General features: G+C 50.1%; 1 protein-coding gene across 11 annotated transcripts; it reads right to left on the bottom strand.

The window, feature by feature from the left end:
- Positions 1-1,575: 1,575 nt before the first annotated feature.
- On the bottom strand, positions 1,576-20,347 carry LOC116943926 (islet cell autoantigen 1-like). Of its 11 annotated transcripts, none has more exons than XM_032957278.2 (14): positions 20,139-20,292; positions 18,205-18,244; positions 16,438-16,603; positions 15,130-15,202; positions 14,134-14,257; positions 12,272-12,470; positions 11,222-11,347; positions 10,037-10,135; positions 9,245-9,348; positions 8,656-8,705; positions 7,437-7,511; positions 6,176-6,520; positions 4,810-4,896; positions 1,576-4,513 (listed from the first exon to the last, which is right to left on the bottom strand). In XM_032957278.2, exons 2-14 carry the CDS (start codon positions 18,213-18,215, stop codon positions 4,380-4,382), a joined length of 1,593 nt encoding a protein of 530 aa, XP_032813169.2. In that variant the 5' UTR covers positions 18,216-18,244; positions 20,139-20,292; the 3' UTR covers positions 1,576-4,379. The 11 variants fall into 11 exon arrangements, with proteins under 11 accessions (XP_032813169.2, XP_032813168.2, XP_032813165.2 ...); XM_032957277.2 differs by having other exon boundaries at positions 20,165-20,292; XM_032957274.2 differs by having other exon boundaries at positions 19,932-20,158.
- Positions 20,348-22,925: the final 2,578 nt, after the last annotated feature.

The raw sequence follows: 22,925 nt of genomic DNA, 5'->3' as shown, positions 1-22,925 counted from the left end.
ATTCTTAGTTCTTTCGGTAAAGTCACGTTGAAGGGAAACAATAAAATAATAAAATATATATAAAACAATAAAAATTCTCACGACGTTTCGACCATAACACAAACGGTCGTCTTCAGGTGTGTCGGTTTGCATAAATTTTCATTTTTTTACTTTACCGAAAGAACTAAGAATATGAAGTACCCCCGCCTTCTCATATTGTCAGTGACGTCACTCGCTCGCGTTTCGCACGGTTGCGGTGGCGTCCACCTGTCGCGTGGGTGACGTCACGTCACGCGCACCCCGGTGCCGAGAAATGCCGAGTGACGTCGCGCGCAGGGTTGCGTGGGTTACATGACGTCACACAGCAAGCGCCCCTGCAAAGGCTGCTCGCTCTTACCGAGATCACAACGGATTGTTGAATCCTTCCGTGCGGAGTATTTTTTTTTCTCTCCAGGTACTCCCAAAGAATGGGCCAAACCTTCCCAATGTAGCAGCGCCCTCCCTCCTCAAAGTGTCGACACTCTCCGTGAGACTTTCCTCCGTTAAAGACGTTGCATTGTGGGAGGTGGGGAGCGGTGGGGCAGTGGTTAGCGCACTGCGTTTTTCAACCAAGGCGACCCAAGTTCGATTACCCGTCGACGGCGAAAATCGAGTGGCGAGCGAACCAGTCTTGGGGGCCCGCAAACTCCATGCACCAATCTGCAATGACTGGTGCGGTGAAGTATGGTCAAACCCATATGACCCGGAAGCGTGAAGGAGGCCCTTCAACAGCGGATTGACAAAGGGCTGCCGATATTATAATATCGGTGTTCGCGTAAATATTAATGTGCTGTCAAACCCGCCACCACCCGACACAGCCAATACGTTTGTCATGTAAACAGAACATGCCAATTCGTTACTCTCCAACACATCGGTGTGCTGTACTAGACACGAATCGGCATGTTTTGTTTACGTGACAAACCTTTACTAATTGGCTGTCGGGTGGTGGTGGGTTTAACGACACATGCACGCGATCTAACAAAAAAACTCTGTATTATGGATATTGGTCACGAAAGCCTACGTGTTAAACTACTGGCCCAAGTAGTATTTGGATAAATATAACTCAAGTAACTTATTTGGTTCAGAGACTGACCCACCTTTTGTATATTTTACATTTAGTATTTTTCCCCAATTTTACTCCTATTGTGCCAACATCACGTAATTCGAGTAAAAATCCACTCGGTTTTCTCAAAGAGCAGTAACAACGCTTTGTGCTTGAGAACGGCCCACGGAAGCGGATATCATAGGGCTACCTCGGAGATCCATTCGACAGACATCTGGTCTCGCATAACAGTCAAATTGATATTGTGAATTCTCAGAGCTGGAATTGAACAAATTTAAATGCACGGCCAAATGTAATGTTATGTTTTGTTGTGTGTGTGCAATCATTGGCGACGTGGCTGAGACCGTGAACTCGCTACAATTGAGAACCCAGTTTAACCACAGGCGGCTTGTCTGGATCGAACCCAGGACGCTCAGTGCTCTAACATCTTGAGCCACACGGCCACCTTCACACGTGATGTGCCACTCCCTGCAGTGGGACTCGGCAATCACAAGTTTCAACACGAAGATTTATTAATTTTTGTTTAAATAAATATTTCACAGTACTCGACTTCGGTACAATTGTGGCGGTACATCTTCCGACGCTTCCCTCCAGCAGTTGGCGTAGCACGGTTGGCATGGGCCCTGGTGCAAGTTATGAAACAGGGCCTAACCTCTACCCCCTGTCCCAATTGCCTCCCCCTCTCTTTGTGGCCCTGGCGTCTGGGCCACTCTGGCCCGTCGTTGGCCCTTGGTGCAGTTGCAACGCCTGCGCACACTTGAGAAAGCTGCGCCGTTACTCTCCCGCTGTCCGAAGCACAGTGGGGAAGGAGGTGACAGCAACATCACCAAACGAGCTAAGCCAACGCTTTTCCGACACCGGGACTTCACGGTCCAGTGCGGGCCGGGTTTGCAGGCAGTGAAGAACAACTTTAAAACCGGGGCGCGTGTCACGCAGTCATTATGTACGACGGCAGCTCACCCACTCTAGTGCTGCCCGCCTCTTGAGGTACTAAAAAAAAACAGCATTATATAATGTAGAGAAGAATATCGCACAATACCAGAATGGGAACTACATGTAAATGCATTTTCTTGAGCGGTGTGTGTCAAGCAGGTGATAAAAACCGGGACTTTTAATGTCCTGGGGTGACAGATTTCCTAGGACAGCAGCCTCCCCAGGGCAAGTGGCAACCCTGCATTCACTGCATGCACCAAGGAAGCTGGGAAGATTCCCACTGTGGAGGACTGGGCAGTTACTTATCCACGATGATTGAGACACTTTCCTTTTGTAAGCGTTCACCGTTCATTCCATATAATAAGATATGGGCTCTTTGGGCGAAAAGGACCAATACTTAGGGGAAAAATGCTCTTCACGACGTCGTGACGGTAAGCATCGCTGAGCGCACGATTAATCGCCGGGCGTTTCAAGAACGGTTTCCTATTGCTCGTGCTCGCCGTTGTTAACTTGAGTTTCTTTTCGATCTTTGCACTCCCTCAGTCTACTTGTGACGACGGAACAGCCAGTGGCGCTGGTTGCGTCACAGCGATCAAAACGTCTAGACAACAGCTCTGACCATTCCTCTCATGCCCTGCGTTTCTCACCGCAGTCAGCGGAATTAACTACCACCCCCAGTATTCGGTCCGTATTGACACCATGACTCCGTCAATGCATGACGGAGTCAGCTACCCCACACTTCTAGAATTCGGTCAACGGCTCTGACCTCCATTCCTCACTGCATTTCCCACGGCAGCCAGTGGCGTGAGCCATCACCCTCCCAGTATTTAGTCGGTAACGTTAAATAAACTTCCAACTGCTTTGACAACGGTCCCGTCTATTTATTACTGCAGTGTGGAGTAAGCTACCGCTCCAGCAATCAGTCGGCCAGTCGTCACGTGGAAGAAACCTCCAAGTTTGCGCATTGAGATCTACAGATGAAATGCGCCTTGCAAATGTAAATAATTACATTAACTATTTTGACACCGTCTTGTTTCATACAAAACAAAGTCATTTAAATAAGCAGTATTTATAAATAACGTAAATACATTCCAACTTCATACCGTGGCTGGATATTTTTTTTGTTTAAAGAGGACGTGTATAAATTAGCATACACGTACTTATTGCGACACCTGGTTTAAATACGCATAGCGACGTGGCCCGGCAGGGCTACCACGAGGCGAGCGGCGAATGTTTGCCGGCCTTCGTTTTTGACAACACCGACTGGGCAAATAACGAGTCCTCAATCGTACGCGGTTCCTACACTCGCGATAACACATGCATCAACTCGCGCGTGTGAGAAGCAAATGTTTACGGGTTATGCAAATTCCATGTAAATGATAGGCAAATGTAACACTTTGGCAAATGGAAAAACAACTAGACGGACAACACACACGAGACTGAATAAATAATAGATTCTTCAAGTGAACGGTGGTAATGAATCTTGACATTTTGATTTGTTACAAGCCTAATGTTTCTGCTTCATCACCTGCAGCGCCACCACACTTGCAGTGAGAATTTGCGACGATGCCGTTTTCACATTGGCGAACACAAACCAGTTTTGGTGCAACCAAATTTGACGGAACCTTACCGTTCATGTAAAACCAGTTTTAAACTATTGCAATCTAAATTTTTTCGTCTTATTAAAAAAAGACGTGTTCGGTAAAAATGGTTGCGTCAATACAATTTATATTCTCACGTCAAAAGGGCTTGTTTGAAAACACCATCCGATAGCGAAAGTGAGCGTGTATGATCAGTGCATTCAACTAATTATGTCACAGCGCGGTGCAGTGTGCGCATCTAGCCCAGCGGTGCACTCTACTGTGGAAGCGTGCCGTCTATCTTCCCTGGGGGCTTTTGACAAAGCGTTTTCTGCTACCGGCAGCGATTCTATGGAGAACTTGGGGGGGGGGGGGGGGTTCCATATCCCTCTTAAAACCCAGTTATTGAGTTTCACATTGAGGGTGTAGGTGTGGGCGGTCTGCCCTTATTAGCTTGTTACCCACCCCCCCTTATTACTGCTTCTTCCACACCACCCCCCTCTCCTCTTTGGATCACCAGTCTCCCGCACCGCAGCGCCCTTCTCTCCCCATCGCACCGCCCCTCTCCCGACAAGACTCCTGACTACAGGCACACAGATCAGTGGGGCCCATCACCCTTAGAGGCAGAGCCCCGACGCGACTCGGCCTCCCTCCAGGTCAAACCTCGGCTTCGACTTGGGAGCGCCGCCAACAATAAGCGGGCGTTCCTGGAAAACGACGTCACGGGGGAAACTCCTGTCGGTGTTTGGGTGTCGGGGGTCAGGGGCCGGTGGCTGGTAGCGCTCTCATGCATTCATCAGCTCCTGGTCCTCGCTGGTGCGGCCGATGGCGTCTGGATTCTGCAGCGGGTCGAGGTCGGCGAAAAGGTTGAACCACGCCGACATGTCCTTTCCGGGCTTGCCAGCACCGTCCACAATCGCTGCCGGATGGAGAGGGGGGACAGCAAGAGAGTCACCGCACGGGGAACTCGTGCCGATGAGCCGGCGCTCGAGAGGCAGGCCGATGCACCTGAGTCAGCTGTACCACGAGTCAGCCGAGTCACTAGAACGTCACCAGCACCACGAGAGTCAGACAAATATTAACATTATTTAAAATATATTCGACACATTTGGGGGGTTCCTCTGACAGCTAAAATCTGACTGCTGATGATTGACTGCTGATGAGTGACCTGGAGTGAATCGGCGTGTGTTGGATCACCAACCGACATGTGCTTACGTTTGGCTGTGGCATGACCCAGTCCTGTGTGGGCATCGGCCTGGGATGTGGCTGAAAACTGCTTTCTGTTACTTGAAAGGGACCAACCTGGGTTACAACGAACACGAGAAACATCATTTTCAGAACAGGAAAGCGGTGGTGCGGTTTCTAGCATGCTGCACTTTGAACCCGTTGAACGCGAGTTTGAATCCCGGCCACCGCTAACATCGGTGGCAAGTGATAATCTTAACTGGTCCTGGCTATCGCACCACACCCCCCCCTCCCATTTCACTAACCCACATTGACCAGCACGGCGAAATGTGGTCAAACAGCTGACATGACTGATTTGGCATGGGGAGGTTTTCATCCAGCAGTGAATTAACAAAGGGCTGAAAATTATCAATGACTTTTTAAAGCAATATGGTGTGGGGGATGCAACATCGATGGCGCCAACCCAAGTAGCTATCCTGGGAGATTTGCCTCCGGGTGTTGGTAATATATGTCCAGGTTGCCTCCACGTACACTGCTCTCACCGTGGCTATACGCCTGACATAGGGGCTCATTTGAGGGACAGATCTGTTATGCGTGCCTAAATACAGCACATGAGGCATACGAGTAAATTTTATGTGCACTCGTATGCGGTGTCGGCAACTTCTCCGAATATGTAAAACGGCTCGAGCAAGACAGCGAGGGAGGGAAGGTAAAGGTGCAACCCCGCAATTACTTACGCCACCGCTGGCACAAGGGCACTCCCACTAGAGGAAGCTCTCGAGCACCTCAGAGAGGGAATTTTCACCTCTTCCATGCCGACGTTTCGGAAGGGGTGGGAGCATCCACACTCTACACCACCACATGCTGCCTACCGATTGACTGTGGTGAACCCATTGGTAACGTTCTGACCCACCCCCACTGGACATCTGTGAAAAATAACTTTATTGCTCATCTGATTCCTCCAGTATGCTGGGTTGACAGAGGCAGCAGGGGTGGAGGGGGGATTAGATAAACTCGCACCATTGTTTCAGCTGCTGCTGCCCCTGAAGCATCGAATTTAACCGGCGACCTCTGGCTGACAAGTTCAGTGCGATACCATCACGTCCAAGCAGGGCCGCCCATAGTGGGGGGGGGTGCAGGGCCCGGGGCAAATCCCACCGTGTGGGGCCCCCCACCCGAACCCCTGACGCCTTCAAACTAAACCAGAAGTATTACGTCTGACACCGTGACATCGAAGCGCAGGGGGCCCACTCCATAAGCGTGGGGGACCCCGGGCGGCCGCCCCGATTCGCCGTACACCCTAGGGACGGCTCTGCGTCCACGGCAGCATCCCATCCCCCGAGCGTACCGCGTCCCTTTTACAAATAGGCCGGTGGGTTCAAGCGTGGAGGCTCACCCGGCCGGGCGGAGCCCTCGTTCCGCGAGCTCATGTCCAGCAGCTGCGACGGGAGGAACCCGCCCACCGTGGGTCCCGGGGCGGGAGGCCCATCAGGGTTCGAACCTGGGCCTCCGGGCGCCGTCGCAGTCAGAGCCGTGGCGCCCTGCCGCTGCTGCTGCCTGGACTGCTGCGGCCAGGTCTCCCCTGCTGGGCCGCCGTCATCGCCGAACACATCGTACCACTGCCGGCTGAAGCCCCCGCTCTCCCCCTCCTCGCCCGGCGCCCCAGCGTTGAGGATGTCGTTGAGCAGCGACATCACATCCCGTTCGCCGTCTGCCGAGTGATACAGCACGTCGCGGGCCCCTATAGCGACGAACCTCCGATTAGCACGGTCGGCTATGTACGGTGCGAAAGAAGTTCGATACTGTATACTGAACCAAATACAATCCAAGCACTTTCCAGAAAAGTTAGGAGAAATCGCGCGTAAGCGTAAATCTATTATTCAACGCTCTCCAAACGTGCGTTTGTTCTCGCAGGTATTTCGTTCGCAAGTACTTAAGCCGATGAATTTACATTTGCAAATAAAGTAAAACCTTGGATTGCGAGCATAATTCGTTCCAGAAACGTGTTTGTAATCCAAAGCACTCGTATATCAAAGCACTCGTATATCAGTTGTGATCAGGTGACGCTCGGCAGACAAAGCGTATACGTACTGCTCGTATTGCAAGACCCTCGCTCGTTTATCAAATTAATATTTCCTTTAAAAAAATGCTCGTCTTGCAAAACACTCGCAGACCAAGTTACTCGCAATCCAAGGTTTTACTGTAAGTCCTTTTTGCTCTGGCTTTTGTCTCCAACCAGTCAATCAATGTGAACGGTTTACAGGTGGCCAAGTTCGCAATAGCAGCAACAACTTTACGTTAAATTTTGGTTCGTAACGGATCATCGTACGAGAGTTCTATTGTCACCCCCAGTTACGGACTGGCAGACAGAGGCACAGGGCTCGTTGTTGGTGCTAGGCCCAGGATGCTTCGTCCCGGGTTGTGCTGTGGCGCTGCTCTCTCCTCCTGCATTTCCCTGCCATTAACTCACTCCATTAACTCACCTTCTGCCCTGATATAGTTTGTTGTTGTTGTTGAATGATAAGCCAAGTGCGTTGGTAGCTTGCAGCCCAAGTCTACAACACCTGGAACCGTGAGTCACCGACGCGAGCGCCAACCGGGCTTGGCGCTGCTTAGCTCCCGAGATGCAACGAAGGAGCGCCGTGCTCCAGACTCACCGGCGGGAGTGCCAGCCAGAGCGTGGCCCAGGTCGGTGAGATCCAGCGCACCGCCCGAGCCGGTGCCATCGGCCCCTTTGAGAAATGACACGCGGCCCTTAGCGCTGGCGCCCATCCCCGACACTCGAGGGCCAGACAGAACCATCAGCTGTCACGGTTAGCTCAGCACATTTAGCACAGCTGTAAACTGGTGTTTAGTTTGCTTTCCTTCCCCCCGCACCTCCGATGAGCACGGTTGGCTACATAGGGTGAGAGAGAAGTTCAACATGCTTATGTCCACATTGTGATCACCCACCACACTGCAGGTCAAAACACTTATCTGGCGGCTTCTTCTCTCACACCATGGCTATGTCGTCGTTTATTTTTCTGCCTTCATTTCTCCAATCCCGCCCCCTACTGGACATCTGTGAAAAAGAGCCTCACAGCTCATCGGATTTCCCCAGCATAAATAAATATTCTCATTCTGTTTCAATTCAACTTTCAGAACAATTTAATTATTCAAACGCCGCTGTGAATGACTTTGGTGACAGTGTCCCCTTTTCCCCTTTTATTTTGTTACTTGATGAAAATCTTGAGTGTGGCATCTTTGGAAAATGTTTTTTTGTTTGTAAATACATTTTCACTTTGGCCCAAGTTGATGAGATGGCTGCAATTATTTCCACCGAGTCAAATGAATTGGACGCGTCAACAAAGGCTACTATTAATCTGTTTTCCGCAACTCTGAAAAGCACAGTTGGCTATGTACGGCATGAAATAATTTCAACGCACATACGAGGTGCTTGAGACTAGCGCGAGTCAGCTCAAGAAGGGAACCCCTGCCAAGAGGACATCTATCACAAAGACGGAGCGATGAAATCAGCTAGTAAGCAGGAGCAAGATGGATTGGTACATCAGGAGAACTGTGCGATACGTATGCTGAACTTCTTTCGCACCGTACGTAGGCAACCATGCTAATCGGAGGTGCGAGGCAGTTTGGAAGATGTGCATTTCAATGTGTGATAGTGAGTGGTGGTGACGGTTTGGAGCCGATAATGATGATGATAATAAAACTTAAAAACAAAAATATCCTCCACCGCAGGATCTCTTTTATGCAGTGTTTATTCTAACAACTTATTTCTGCGAGATGTATAAGGTTTTGTATCAGTGTGTTTGTTTTTCCAGCACACCCCTCACACATTCTGTTTGTAGGTAGGATAATGACGCCCGGCGTTTATCTTACCATCGGCAGCTGCCTTGCCCATGGAACCGTCTTCTCCCAAACAGATCAACCTGAAACGGCACAAACGTTGGCCTCACCTAACAGTGCAGGATGCAACGTGATACGAATGTAGGCCCAACTTGGAACCTAACCCCCTGAACAAGGTGATCCGTGTGTAAGAATCTGCATTCATAGGGCACCTGTTTGAAATCCTCAGAAACTCAGAGCGCCTGGACAAAACATCCAACCTCAATTATTCCAATGCCCAGCTGTGTGTGTGTGAAAGTTAAATGAGTGTGGGAGTTGGCATAGCTGTGCGCCCAAGGGTAAAATATAACCGTAACAGAATTATGGGGCAAGGTGCTGTTAGCGAGCACCGGCACGGCACACGAAGGGGTGGGTGGCCAGCAGCACACCCGGTCGCCTTTGTCTACCCAGTGGCAAAGTTTACACACCCAACCAGGTGCTCATTTGAGGCTGAGTCAACCTACAAGGAGGCCCAGCGCCCATTCAGATAATCGTCACTGGTGTTGGCTGTGAGCAGGAATCGAACCTCGGGTCGCCGGGTTCGTAGCATAACCGCTAAACCACTTCACTAAGTGACACTCACTCATCGTCATCCCCGGTGGCGTCTCGTTGCTCCTCGCCGTCCACTTTCTCCCCCGCTCCGACTGTCTCCTTTGCAGATTTCTTTCCATGGCCTGGCGCGCCGGGCTGACACGCACACGCGGTGCGGGTTAAAAGCATTGACGGGACAATAGCCGGACGCCTCAAGAGGTCAGTGCGCTGAGCTGGCACCGCTGTGATTCTGGGTTTCAATCTAGGGAACTGCCTGAGGATTAAACCTTGATTGCAAGTGTAGTTAGCTGATGTTCTCTGCCCAGTCACCAATTACTACACAAAATAATCATAACATTATATTTAAGTTCTGCACTTGATTTGGTTTCAATCCAGCACCTGGGAATAACGAATATATCAACCTGCTGTGTGTGAAACATTACTCTGTGTGGTAGGATGGGTGGGAAAGTGCTGCTTCATGCTGTACAGGACCTCAGAGGGAGCTCTGTATTATCCGCTTCTGCGGGCTGTTATTTAACTCAAAAAGCTGCACTACTCTATAAGAAATCTGAGTGGATTCTTTGACTTATGACCTGATGCTAAGGGCACAATCGGGATAATCGCGTCTACGATTAGCGCGGTTGGCTACGTACGGTGCGAAACAAGTTCAACGTACATACACATACATTACATCGGGGTAAAAACGCGATAAAAGTTTCAAGGGAAAAGGAAAAAAAAAGGATAGTTGCCAGGATACCTGCCAAGTGGGGCCAGGCAGCGCTATTCGCCCGGCTGGTGTTGGGCGCACGCACGTCGAAGGGGACACTGGCGGTGCAGCGGATACCTTGTCCGTAGCCTTGTACATCGGCTGGTAGTCTTTGTAGCTCTCGTAGATGGCGGCCATTGTTCTGGACGTCTTCTCCCAGAAGTGCAGCAAGGAGGTCTGTCGAGGCCGCAGGAAGACGAGCGTTAAGGGAGACTAAACCCGTAAAGGCAAACTGATCTCACAGCGCCGCCCGCACCAACGGGTGGTTCGGCGAGACACTCACCTGACCCCCGTCAGACATTTTACCACTCGCCTGACACTCGCCAATCAGTTGGCAACAACTAATCTGACCTTCCTCACCACTCACCAGGGTAAACAATGTAGTGGGAAACAACCCGCTGAGATTCAACGGATCCCCCTGCGCACACCCATCCCTATCCAACAGCACACGTCTATCCAATGTACGATTTTGAAACAGGGCTCATGTCACGCACCAAGGCATTGTAAATAATCGGGTTGATAAGCAAGTGCCGTGACAGATAAACTGAACAATAGGGATAAAGAGAAAACGTTCTCGTAGCGTCAACCTTGTTTGCACTACATATCACACGCTTTGAATGAACTCCTCGTTCCAGACACAAACAAGTATACATACATATTAGCAACCTACACATTAGATATACACATGGGCTGTGAATGTGTTTATTATTATCGCCTGCTTACAGGATTGTTCTTGAAAGCGGAAATGCCGACTCGGTGCTTTGGCATGGTAACAGTGCCGAGCCACACAGCCACCTCACCACTCTGCGGTCAAACGCCATTATCCCCGTGACATGAGGGCTGATACATTATGGATGCACCAACCCTAAGTGCCTCCGACCTAATCACCCGGGCACGAGGCCGATCTCATCGAAGCCAGAGCGTTGCTTGGATGAGCACCCACCACACACATGACAGGTGTTATAGGCTCTGGACTTCAAGGTGGCTTGGCGGATGCCAGAGGGTTTGCATTAAACTACTTTTCTGTACTTTACCTGTACGCTCCAGTCTCTTATCCTCCCCACCTTCACCAACCTGCAGCGACCGGCGTAGTGACGTGGTGTCAGATCACCCCTCTAACACGAAGGATTGCACCGCTCTGCGAGACATCCAATTTCGTCCGTGTCTCATGACACGGCACCGATTAGGCAATCGGGGTAAAATTGCGTCAAAAGACGAGAGAGATTCTTTTTAAAAGGCCGAACTGCGTGCCGCCCCACTCACCTGGTACGTGGCCAGCGTGTGGGACAGCAGGTTGCAGCGGCTGGCGCCCAGCAGGTCTACCTTCTGGCACACGTCATTCTTCAGCTTGTCGAAGCGGCCCTTCGACACCCGCACCTGTGTCTGCACCTGCCTCGTGACACACAAATACAAAGGTCTCCCGTATGGCCTGTAACAGGCTGTTGGGTTAAGTGCCGTTAGCGAGCACCTACGAAGGCTGGCACGGCACACAAGGGGGTGGGTGGCCAACACCACGCCCGGCCGGCTTTGTCTCCCCAGTGGCGATGTTTACACACCGCACCAGGTAATCATTTGAGGCCGAGTCGACCTAGGGGAGGCCCAGGACCGGTTCAGATATTCGTCACTGGTGTTGGCCGTGAGCAGAAATTGAACTCAGGTCGCCAGGTTCGTAGCGCAGCGCGCTAACCACGATACTATCGCCCCCACCGACACACATAATCACAATTCTCATCGTTCCACGGCATCAATCGCCACCACTCATCACCCTTTCATCTCATTGTGGAGGGACATTATTCATTAACCATTCCATTGCCAAATCATCACCATGTATCTTCCCCAAATCTGGGGGTGAATGGTCTTGGGCTACCATCTGTTTCTGTCGCTTGTTTCTTAGAACAAATTATTGATCTCGATGCCCAGCACTTATTGCCTTCCCTATCACAGTATGGTGGCGAGATGTTATCTGCCTCGCCTGGTATGCAGGAGGTTGTGGGTTCGATCCCGACCCTGACGCCTTTATATGTGGAGTTTGCGTGTTCTCCCTGTGGTGGCGTGGATTTTTCTCCGGGTCCTCCGGTTTTTCCCCTCCACATTTAGAACCAACATCCGTTTAGAGCATTTGGTTGCTATAGATTTCCACACAATTGGCCACTTCGTTGAGTTATGATTTGTGGCCTGGTCGCTTCTGAAAAAGAGCTACATAGCTCAGTGTGTCTTACCTGGTAAAACAAAAACAAAATAATAAATAGTGTATGAAAAATGTCCCTCCAGCACAATCATCACATCTTGCATCAGCACAACTGCGTCCCTCACCTTGCGGAACTTCTCCAGCTGCTTGTAGGTGTCTGGGTCGAGCTCCTGCGACACGTCCTTCATCCAGAGCAGCGCTCCGCGGTACTCGGTGCGCTGCTGCTCCATGCGGTTGATGGTGATGAGCGTGTCGGAGATGGCGCGGTAGCGGAACGTCTCCACCTCCTGGTGCAGTCGCATCAGGGGGTGGTGCAACACCAGCCTGGGTTCACAACGGGGGGCGGGGAAACGGTGGAGGAAACCGCCGACGGAACGTGACGGACGCGGAGAGGCCCACAGCTTGCCGACCCGCCCCGACTGGACATCTGTGAAAAAGAGCTTCAAAGCTCATTGGATTCCTCCTGCAGTATAAATAAATAGAGGTAGTCCCCGACTTACGATACTTCGATCTTACGATGGCGATAGCGACATCACAAAATTGTAACATATTTGTAATTTCGCGCAGCAGGCAAACGCAGCAGCGTACGAGGTACGATACTGTAACTTGATCATCGCCATTCTCCTCTTCCGACAACTAAGTTAATGTAGCCATCATCAACCTAAACATCATTCAAGTATGCAGACGACAGACAGAATCTTGGTGAGTACAGTAGAATATGATGCGTTACGATACGTTCAATGCATGTATGATACATAGCTTTAACGATTTCATTTTAGGGTTACCACAATACGATACATACGTTCAATGCATGTTAAAAGTTTTTTTTTTATAGCAGATAGGATTGTTTCCTGAAAACAACTTTCTATGAAATTGCAGTTCATATCGGTAGGCTAAGAATTTACCTTGTTTTTTTACTTTACATTTTACTGTGCAATACAGTATTGTAATTAATACATACATACAGTATATAGTTTATACAGTACGGTACTGTAAATTGCTCTGTTTTGATAAATTATCACCATTCTTTAAGACTCCTGGGTAGGCTAGGCCAGCTTCGACTTACGATATTTTCGACTTACGATGGGGTCGTCAAAACGCATCTCCATCGTAGTCGGGGACTACCCTTTATTCTGATTAAAGCAGGAGTGGGCAACTGTTACCTTAACTAGGGCTGAACAAAAGTTAAAGGTACGGCCCTACAATGTCTTTCTCGTGCCACTGCCAGTGGAAGGGTCTCCACTAGAACAAACTTTGGTCTACTCTTTGACGTCATACCAGTCGTGTTGGAAGAGGCAGACGTATCCCCCACTTTACCCCGCCACACACGTGACCTGCTGATCGACCGATTTGAGAACCGAATCAGAATATTTATTCATACTCGAGGAATCCGATGAGCTATAAAGTTCTTTTTTTTTACAGATGTCCGGTAGTGGCGGGGTCAAAACGTTACAACAACAAACAATACAAAAACACAATTGGAGTGCAATGCAAATGAAAGTTAAACAAATCACTTAAAAAGATACAAATACAATATTTTTTTATTTTCATTTTACCAGGTAAAGCCCACTGAGCTAGTAACTTCTTTTTCAGAAGCGACCTGACCACAAATGATAGCTCAACAAAGTGGCTTATCGTGTGGAACTTTATATCAGGAAAATTATCTAAATAATCTCAACACATTTCGATTTAAAGCTTTCGTGACTGCAATGATTCATCTTCTTTGGTTCTTTCGGTAAAGTCACGTAGAATGAGAATAAAATAATAAATTGATAAAATAAAATAACACAAAAATTTGGGAGCGAAAAACCAGAGGACTCTTGAGCATGGGAGTTTCAAACATTTTCATGGCGGGCAACCAGCCGTTAGCGCAATGGCTTCCTGTCACCAAAGGAAGCCCCCCTCCCATGAGACGAGGTGCCCCCACTCTGCGGGCGGAGTGCCGGGGGAGCGTCGGGGGAGAGTGCGAGGCGCTCGCGTTGCTCACCTCTGCTGGGAGGAGAAGCACAGAGCCTTCCCCGTGGCCAGCATCATTTTCCCAGCCCTCGTCTGCTCCTGCGATCCCTGGTGCTTCAGAAAGTGTCCCATGTCGTTCTCCTCTTCCGACAGCGCTGGAAGGAAACATTTACAAACGCGTCGTCGTCATCGGCCGTCGTCATCAATCCACTGCTGCATGAAGGCCGCCCCCAAGCCGTTTCCATCGCTCACGGCCCTGCGATGTACGAATGACGGTCTTTCTTTACCCAGGAAGGCCTCACTGGCTGCCCCCCTTCCTCTTGGTATGTATATATGTATGTTGAACTTCTTTCACACGGTACATCGCCAAATATTTACCCTTATATATGTTTAATATTTATTTTGTAAAGCATTTTGGAATACAATTTCAATTAGATACTATGTTTATACAATTTTTGTTGTTGCTTGTTGTTGTTCAGACTTTTTCAGATGGGTCCTGCTACAACGTACATCGGCCAATTCTATTAAGGGAGTGTTTGTCACATGGCACCATACCGGAAGATCCAGAGAAAACGAAAACCCACCATGCATACTCGGGGATAATACTCACAGCTCCGCACACATAGATTCAAAAATCCATAGCTGTACAGTCAGCTCCATACCCCCTCACACCCCAAACTTACACCACCTGATATCCCCCAGCAGTCTCGCATCCCAAGTACTAACCAGGCACAACGCTGCTTAGCTTATGAGACCCGTCCACAACGTAATCTTGCATGATGTCACGGATGGTACAAAGTGGCACAGGGTCAACAATGGGACAATCAATCAATCTTCATTTGTTTATAAAGTGTACCCGACATCAATAAAGGCGTTTCATATAGCACTTTACATAAAATACAATTTACATGAATGGCCAAAAACACTGAATATATAAAATACAAAACAGTGTCAACAACCTAACAACACCCAAACACCAATGGTGTGACCAACAGGGACAGTGAGATATACAACTCAGGCCGAGTACCTCCAAGCCGCCTCTGATACAGCTCTATGACTTTGAGAAGCTCCACACACGACCTCTGGACATCCTGGAAGACCTGCAAGAAGAGACGAGCCGATGACCACATTCTAGCGGAGTTGGAGAAAAAAAACATCACGGGCAGTCTGGGTGATGCAGTGGTAAGACTTGCGCCTCAAGATCTGGCGATGTAATAACAACTGCCATTCACCACTAAATGGCGGTGACATCACCACTTTAAGGCCACGTGAAGTGTTGAACGCCTTTTGGCAGGAGGTCACGGGACAGACCCAGGTGCCATGGGTTAACTGAGATGACACTCCGATGCACCATCTGTGCCCCCTACTATGCCAACTTGGCAATGTAATAATCCACTCAGCACCTGCACACGATCCGATTTTATCGCTCAATCTCCTTAGTAGATGTTGTCGGATGCGTACCGAGAATAAGACCCGTGTCCGTTTAATTAATGCCATCATCCTCCACTCTGCCAGGCGCCACGTGTCTTGATGTCACTTTGATCAATTTTTATGAAGCCACCTCGATAATTCACTGTTCGCCGAATGCAAAACAAATTGACGTTGCCATTACGCTGCCAATATTTGAATGATCGTTACGGCTGGACTAATGCCGAAATTCACGTCCATTGGGATGTTTGCCAAGGAATGGTCCGTTTCTGGTATCCATCAGATTTCTCACGGAGGAGCGCGGCCATTCATGTTGGAGAACAGGCCACAGAAGAGGATGTCACGGAGGGATTTCTCAGAGCCCTTTAAGTCTCCTCTGGTCCACACAATAGAGGGCGGCGCTTTCCCACCCCTCGTCACATGACAAAGTGATCATATTAATTCCCAGAATCAAATGTCACGCGATGGATTATTTTGCGTGGTTATTGGTGACTGGGCTGAAGACCATCGACTGACTTCACTTCAAAAGGCGGTTTAATCACAGGTGGCTGCCTGGATTCCAACCTAGGGTCTCAGCGGTGCGTGCTCAGCACTCTTGACCTCTGAGCCACATGGCCACCTCAATGCCATTAACACTGCATGCAGCGGTGAGGAGGGCGGCACAATCAGCAGGTCAGGCCCTCCTATTTAAAAGACTTAAAGGAGAGAGGAAGGAGAGGAAGGAGGTGGCCGTACCTAGGGCAACATTTCAGCCACGTCTGTTCAAGTTGCCGACCTTGAAAATGTTTCCTTGTCCGGCACATTACACGCAGTATACTTCTCACTATGGCTGCGGCTATTCTTAGTCACATATAACTTCCAGTGTCCCCGCAACCTGGCAAAGTGAGGAATTAATACTTGGGCGTACCTCGAGTTTCCTGTCAAGGTCGGAGTCGGATGCCACCACAAACTCATCCTCCTTTTTGCCTGTGACCCGGATGAGCGTCTGCTTGGTCTTCCAGTACTTCTGCTGCACCTTGTTCATCACTGACCTCTCCTCCCAGCGAGGGTCGTACGTCTCCGGAGAATAGCCGCTTGTCCCCACACGGCAGGGCACCACCACGCATGCCACCACACACACACACCTTGCGTCACAACTTCGCCATAATGTCCGATGTTTCGCTCTCAAGTGTTGGTAGCATTTTCAGGAATCCAAGACATAGAGCGAAACGCCAGATATCTTGCCGAACAATGCAAAAACACACTCCAGAGCTAGACAGCACAACCGCGAAAAACTACGGAGTTCTTCGGATAAACCATCCATATGCAAGGATCATTTAAAAACTTTTCAACACGATTTTGTCCTTGTATTTAATTTTTTGTACATAGCCAATGAGTACCGTATGAGCAAAATGTGTTGGCAGATTTAAAAAATTGTAATTTTTTTCTCTAGTTTGTGTCTCCAAGGGTTGGGGCAAACCCTTTGATCAATGTGGCCAAATTTCCATGGGGTCCACAGTCCATGTAAACAGTCAGCCACGGGAGATATTGGCGCACTCGGGATGAGTCAACAGTCGGCAGCAACAGTAGTGATGTGCCATAAAATGATCAAATGCAGAAGTGCTCGTCCACACACGAACGTACAGCCCACACTGAACTAACACGTAGGCTTTCGCGACAAATATTGCTCACGACGTTTTTTTGGGGTAGATCGCGTAAATGTAAACATCCTGTAAACACCCACTCCCACAATTCTGGCAATTGCCTGACGAAAGTGGTTGTGATGACGAGCGAAATGAAATTGTAAATGTTGTGGGTTTGCTTTTCAACACACTGGTGTTCTAAAGTAGAAAACGAATTGGCACGTTGTGTTCACGTGACAAATCTTACTAACTGGCCGTGTCGGGTGGAGGTGGGCTCACGACGCATTCACATGTAGGCGATCTAACCATAAAAAGCGGTATTATGAAGCCCACACTGATGTGCTGCGCCTCAGCCTATCTGGTTTGCTCCTTCCGGACCTAAATGCTTGCAATAAAAAATGTTTCACAATGTTACATTGTTCCGTTCCGAGAGTTAATAAGGGCTTTGACCAATCCTCCTTCTAATCTATCGCGTTATAATCCTCCAGGAATATCTTTGCATCCCAATTGTGCCTTGAAGCCATTTTCTCTTCGCCAATTTTGATTCTAACGTATTCTACATTGAAGGCAACTGTTTAAGTGAATTCCACATTTTTTTCCACTTATAATTTAAAATGTAATTGAATACTTCGTTATTTATAAAAAAAATTATCAGGATAATAATACTGTAAACGTTGTCATTGTTATCGTTCGCTTAAATGCCCCAGCAACTTAAATCACAACCAGTCTCAACCATTTCCCCCCTCCCCCCCCCGCTACAGTCGAACCAAAGGGGACACCAAGCGGCAGCTGTCCCTCTGCAACACAACAGCTATGCTGCACCGGCTGCGATTTCAGGTTTCCGCTGTTTGTTGTTGTGTTCTTGATGCTCTCTTTAACCTGCAAGGATCGTGAAACCAAAGGGAGGCCACCCGTATGAGGGTGTCCCTCCGTGAGTGACGTTGTTTTTTAATGGATCGTTTTCCATTCTCCTGGGTGAAATATAAGTGTTGCTACGAAGCACGTGAAATAGCCGACACATTTAGCAGGTTCAAACAGAAGCCGGCACTCACTAGTAAGACATCGTTTTCACGAATACGGCAGAAGATCCACCTGTAATTCACAGTTGAACAGGAACACAGCGATAAATCAGAATCAAAATCTTGATTCGGACCGGAGGAAACCGAGAAGCTCTTTGTCGCAAATCCAGTTATGGGCGGGTCAGCAAAGTTACAACAGCAAACAATAAAAACAAACTACGATAGCAGCAATACAAGATAGAGAAAAAATAAAAATAAGCACGCCACTGACTTTCAATAAAAACGTTAATTTAGAATTATATAATTTAAAGCGTTTATTGGTCAATGGCATCAGGGTACAAGCAGCTCCTTCACAAGAGTTGCTTTCACTGCCTACAGCTGTGTACATACTGAGGTTGTGTACCTCTGGGTCTCAGCCTCAATATGTCATCTATGTCTCTGCCATGCATCTCGGTCTCATTATCCCAAGCAATCCCCAGTTGTCCCATTAGCTCAAGGAGCCCCACATAATGTACACAATCACACACAGACAATGTACACAATCACACACACAATGTACGTAATAACACACACACTGTACACAACACAATGTACATAACACTGTACACAATCACACACACAACGTACACAATCACACACACAACGTACACAATCACACACACAACGTACACAATCACACACACAACGTACACAATCACACACACAACGTACACAATCACACACACAACGTACGCAATCACACACAACGTATACAATCACACACATAATGTACACAATCACACACACAATGTACACAATCACACAAGGTACACAATCCTACACACAATGTACACAATCACACACAATGTACATAATCACACATACAATGTACACAACATAGCATACCGTGCACGAGACGGTACACAACACACAATTGTTGTTTTATATGGCATGCACAAATACATACACAATATACCACAGTATGTATAGGCAATAACGCAGCAGAGCTCACCCAATGATATACATACGATATACACAACGCGCATAACTACACAATTGTATACACAATCGATATGACCCAAGCCGAAATATGGATAAAAACATCACGAGAGAAATATACACACCACAATAAACTACAGTAATACACTATACACAGTTATATACAGAATACACAATCAAGTAAAAACTGTATACACAATACAATATAAACACAACACTGTATTCGATATACAATTGCTATATAACCGGTACACACACACAATAATACGAAGTATACACAATCAACAAGACATAACATCCACAAGACAATACAACAGAACAGTACACAATGTTACTGTACAAAGACAAAGATCCCCCGTGTAGCCTTCACAGACTGTAGGGGCAAGTGCTGTTAGCGAGCACCTATGAAGGCCGGAACGGTACACGAGGGGGTGGGTGGCCAGCACCACGCCCGGCCGCCTTTGTCTCCCTAGTGGCGATGTTTACACACCGCACCAGGTAGGCATTTAAGGCCGAGTCGACCTAGGGGAGGCCCGGGACCGGTTCAGATAATCGTCACTGGTGTTGGCCGTGAGCAGGAATCGAACCCGGGTCGCCGGGTTCGCAGCGCTAACCGCTGCGCCACCGCTCCGCATACTGTACTGTACCGCATACACAAACACGTCCAATGGGATACACACAGAACAAGATTCACGCAGGCTGCACCCAATGAAAGCACATTGTGCAATACGTATACACAAATGTACACAATGCAATAGAACTAAATTTCTGCATAGACTCACAGTACACAACCACACTCCAGTACACCGTATACGCACGCACACAACGCGACAGTCCTTAACGTATGGGCTGACTCCGGCCTCGGCCACAGTAATAAACACAATTAGTCGTAAACAAAGCAAAACCACCACAACAGAAGCGGCGATGAATCGCGACGCCGACAGGCATTGTCTACACATTCAACACGAAGGCAGCGCCTTCGTGTTTACCGCACGCGGCGCCTCCACTCGCTCACCCCTCCCCCTAGCGCATCCCGGCTTGGCCGCCGCCGCCGCCGCTGCCGCTGATGATGACAGCGGATTAACAGCGGTTAGTGAGCGAGTGGACGCATGGATTATGGTGGTGAGGGTGACGACGTTGATTGGTTACCAAGGAAACGGGCGCGCGCCGCTTCCGCCCGCCAACCCCCACAGCCCCCACCTCGCATCCCCCCACAGCCCCCACCTCGCATCCCCCCACAGCCCCCACCTCGCATCCCCCCCACAGCCCCCACCTCGCATCCCCCCACAGCCCCCACCTTGCATCCCCCCACAGCCCCCACCTTGCATCCCCCCACAGCCCCCACCTTGCAGCCCCCAAAGCCCCCACCCCGCATCCCCCACAGCCCCCACCTTGCATCCCCCCACAGCCCCCACCCCGCATCCCCCACAGCCCCCACCTTGCATCCCCCCACAGCCCCCACCTCGCATCCCCCCACAGCCCCCACCTTGCATCCCCCCACAGCCCCCACCTCGCATCCCCCCCACAGCCCCCACCTCGCATCCCCCCACAGCCCCCACCTTGCATCCCCCCACAGCCCCCACCTTGCAGCCCCCAAAGCCCCCACCCCGCATCCCCCACAGCCCCCACCTTGCATCCCCCCACAGCCCCCACCTCGCATCCCCCACAGCCCCCACCTTGCAACCCCCCACAGCCCCCACCTCCAGCCCCCACCTCTCATCCCCCCCACAGCCCCCACCTCGCATCCCACTGCAGCCCCCCACCCCGCATCTCCCACAGCCCCCCCGCTCCACAGTCCCCCCCCCCTACCGCGAAATTGCGCATGCGCAGTAAGGCTTAGTGGGGTGCACGTTTCTTAAGATCCTCGTTTTTTTTAGGGTGCAAAAGTAAAACACAAAATAAAAATACTTACATAATAGGCGACGTTTCGGGAAATGGCCCTGCTTTATAGCACCACCATCACGTGCACATAATTGGCCACAGTGTGATCGAGGAGTGTCTTAAGTTATTTGTTATGCCAATAAATGCAGCAGCATCAGCAAGTTAACGTGTGTTGGGATACGAGTTGCCAGTCGCATGCAAGAAATAAATCCTTGTCTACAAAATTATCTTATATATTGCTCTTTAAATCAGGGTCAATTACGGGAGATGCACACTTAAAGCCTTACGGTGTTTTTTTGCAGCTGGCAGGTTTCCAAGGCCTCCTGTCATGCTTAGCCCAGGGTTGGGTTTCTTATTGGCCCTGTTTGTGGGGTCAAGTTAGGGGGTGGCCCTGTTTGTGGGGTCAAGTTAGGGGTGGCCCTGTTTGTGGGGTCAAGTTAGGGGGTGGCCCTGTTTGTGGGGTCAAGTTAGGGGTGGCCCTGTTTGTGGGGTCAAGTTAGGGGGTGGCCCTGTTTGTGGGGTCAAGTTAGGGGGTGGCCCTGTTTGTGGGGTCAAGTTAGGGGTGGCCCTGTTTGTGGGGTCAAGTTAGGGGGTGGCCCTGTTTGTGGGGTCAAGTTAGGGGGTGGCCCTGTTTGTGGGGTCAAGTTAGGGGGTGGCCCTGTTTGTGGGGTCAAGTTAGGGGGTGGCCCTGTTTGTGGGGTCACGTTAGGGGGTGGCCCTGTTTGTGGGGTCAAGTTAGGGGGTGGCCCTGTTTGTGGGGTCAAGTTAGGGGGTGGCCCTGTTTGTGGGGTCAAGTTAGGGGGTGGCCCTGTTTGTGGGGTCAAGTTAGGGGGTGGCCCTGTTTGTGGGGTCACGTTAGGGGGTGGCCCTGTTTGTGGGGTCAAGTTAGGGGGTGGCCCTGTTTGTGGGGTCAAGTTAGGGGGTGGCCCTGTTTGTGGGGTCAAGTTAGGGGGTGGCCCTGTTTGTGGGGTCAAGTTAGGGGGTGGCCCTGTTTGTGGGGTCACGTTAGGGGGTGGCCCTGTTTGTGGGGTCAAGTTAGGGGGTGGCCCTGTTTGTGGGGTCAAGTTAGGGGGTGGCCCTGTTTGTGGGGTCAAGTTAAGGGGTGGCCCTGTTTGTGGGGTCACGTTAGGGGGTGGCCCTGTTTGTGGGGTCAAGTTAGGGGGTGGCCCTGTTTGTGGGGTCACGTTAGGGGGTGGCCCTGTTTGTGGGGTCAAGTTAGGGGGTGGCCCTGTTTGTGGGGTCAAGTTAGGGGGTGGCCCTGTTTGTGGGGTCAAGTTAGGGGGTGGCCCTGTTTGTGGGGTCACGTTAGGGGGTGGCCCTGTTTGTGGGGTCAAGTTAGGGGGTGGCCCTGTTTGTGGGGTCAAGTTAGGGGGTGGCCCTGTTTGTGGGGTCAAGTTAGGGGGTGGCCCTGTTTGTGGGGTCACGTTAGGGGGTGGCCCTGTTTGTGGGGTCAAGTTAGGGGGTGGCCCTGTTTGTGGGGTCACGTTAGGGGGTGGCCCTGTTTGTGGGGTCAAGTTAGGGGGTGGCCCTGTTTGTGGGGTCAAGTTAGGGGGTGGCCCTGTTTGTGGGGTCAAGTTAGGGGGTGGCCCTGTTTGTGGGGTCAAGTTAGGGGGTGGCCCTGTTTGTGGGGTCAAGTTAGGGGGTGGCCCTGTTTGTGGGGTCAAGTTAGGGGGTGGCCCTGTTTGTGGGGTCAAGTTAGGGGGTGGCCCTGTTTGTGGGGTCAAGTTAGGGGTGGCCCTGTTTGTGGGGTCAAGTTAGGGGGTGGCCCTGTTTGTGGGGTCAAGTTAGGGGGTGGCCCTGTTTGTGGGGTCAAGTTAGGGGTGGCCCTGTTTGTGGGGTCAAGTTAGGGGGTGGCCCTGTTTGTGGGGTCAAGTTAGGGGGTGGCCCTGTTTGTG

The sequence above is a fragment of the Petromyzon marinus genome, chromosome 19, assembly GCF_048934315.1.
Source record: "Petromyzon marinus isolate PM22_M1 ecotype Great Lakes invasive population chromosome 19, UKy_Petmar_22M1.pri1.0, whole genome shotgun sequence".
NCBI lineage: Eukaryota > Metazoa > Chordata > Hyperoartia > Petromyzontiformes > Petromyzontidae > Petromyzon > Petromyzon marinus.
Note: the sequence above shows the minus strand (reverse complement) of the source record. Positions and strands in the feature narration are given on the sequence as shown.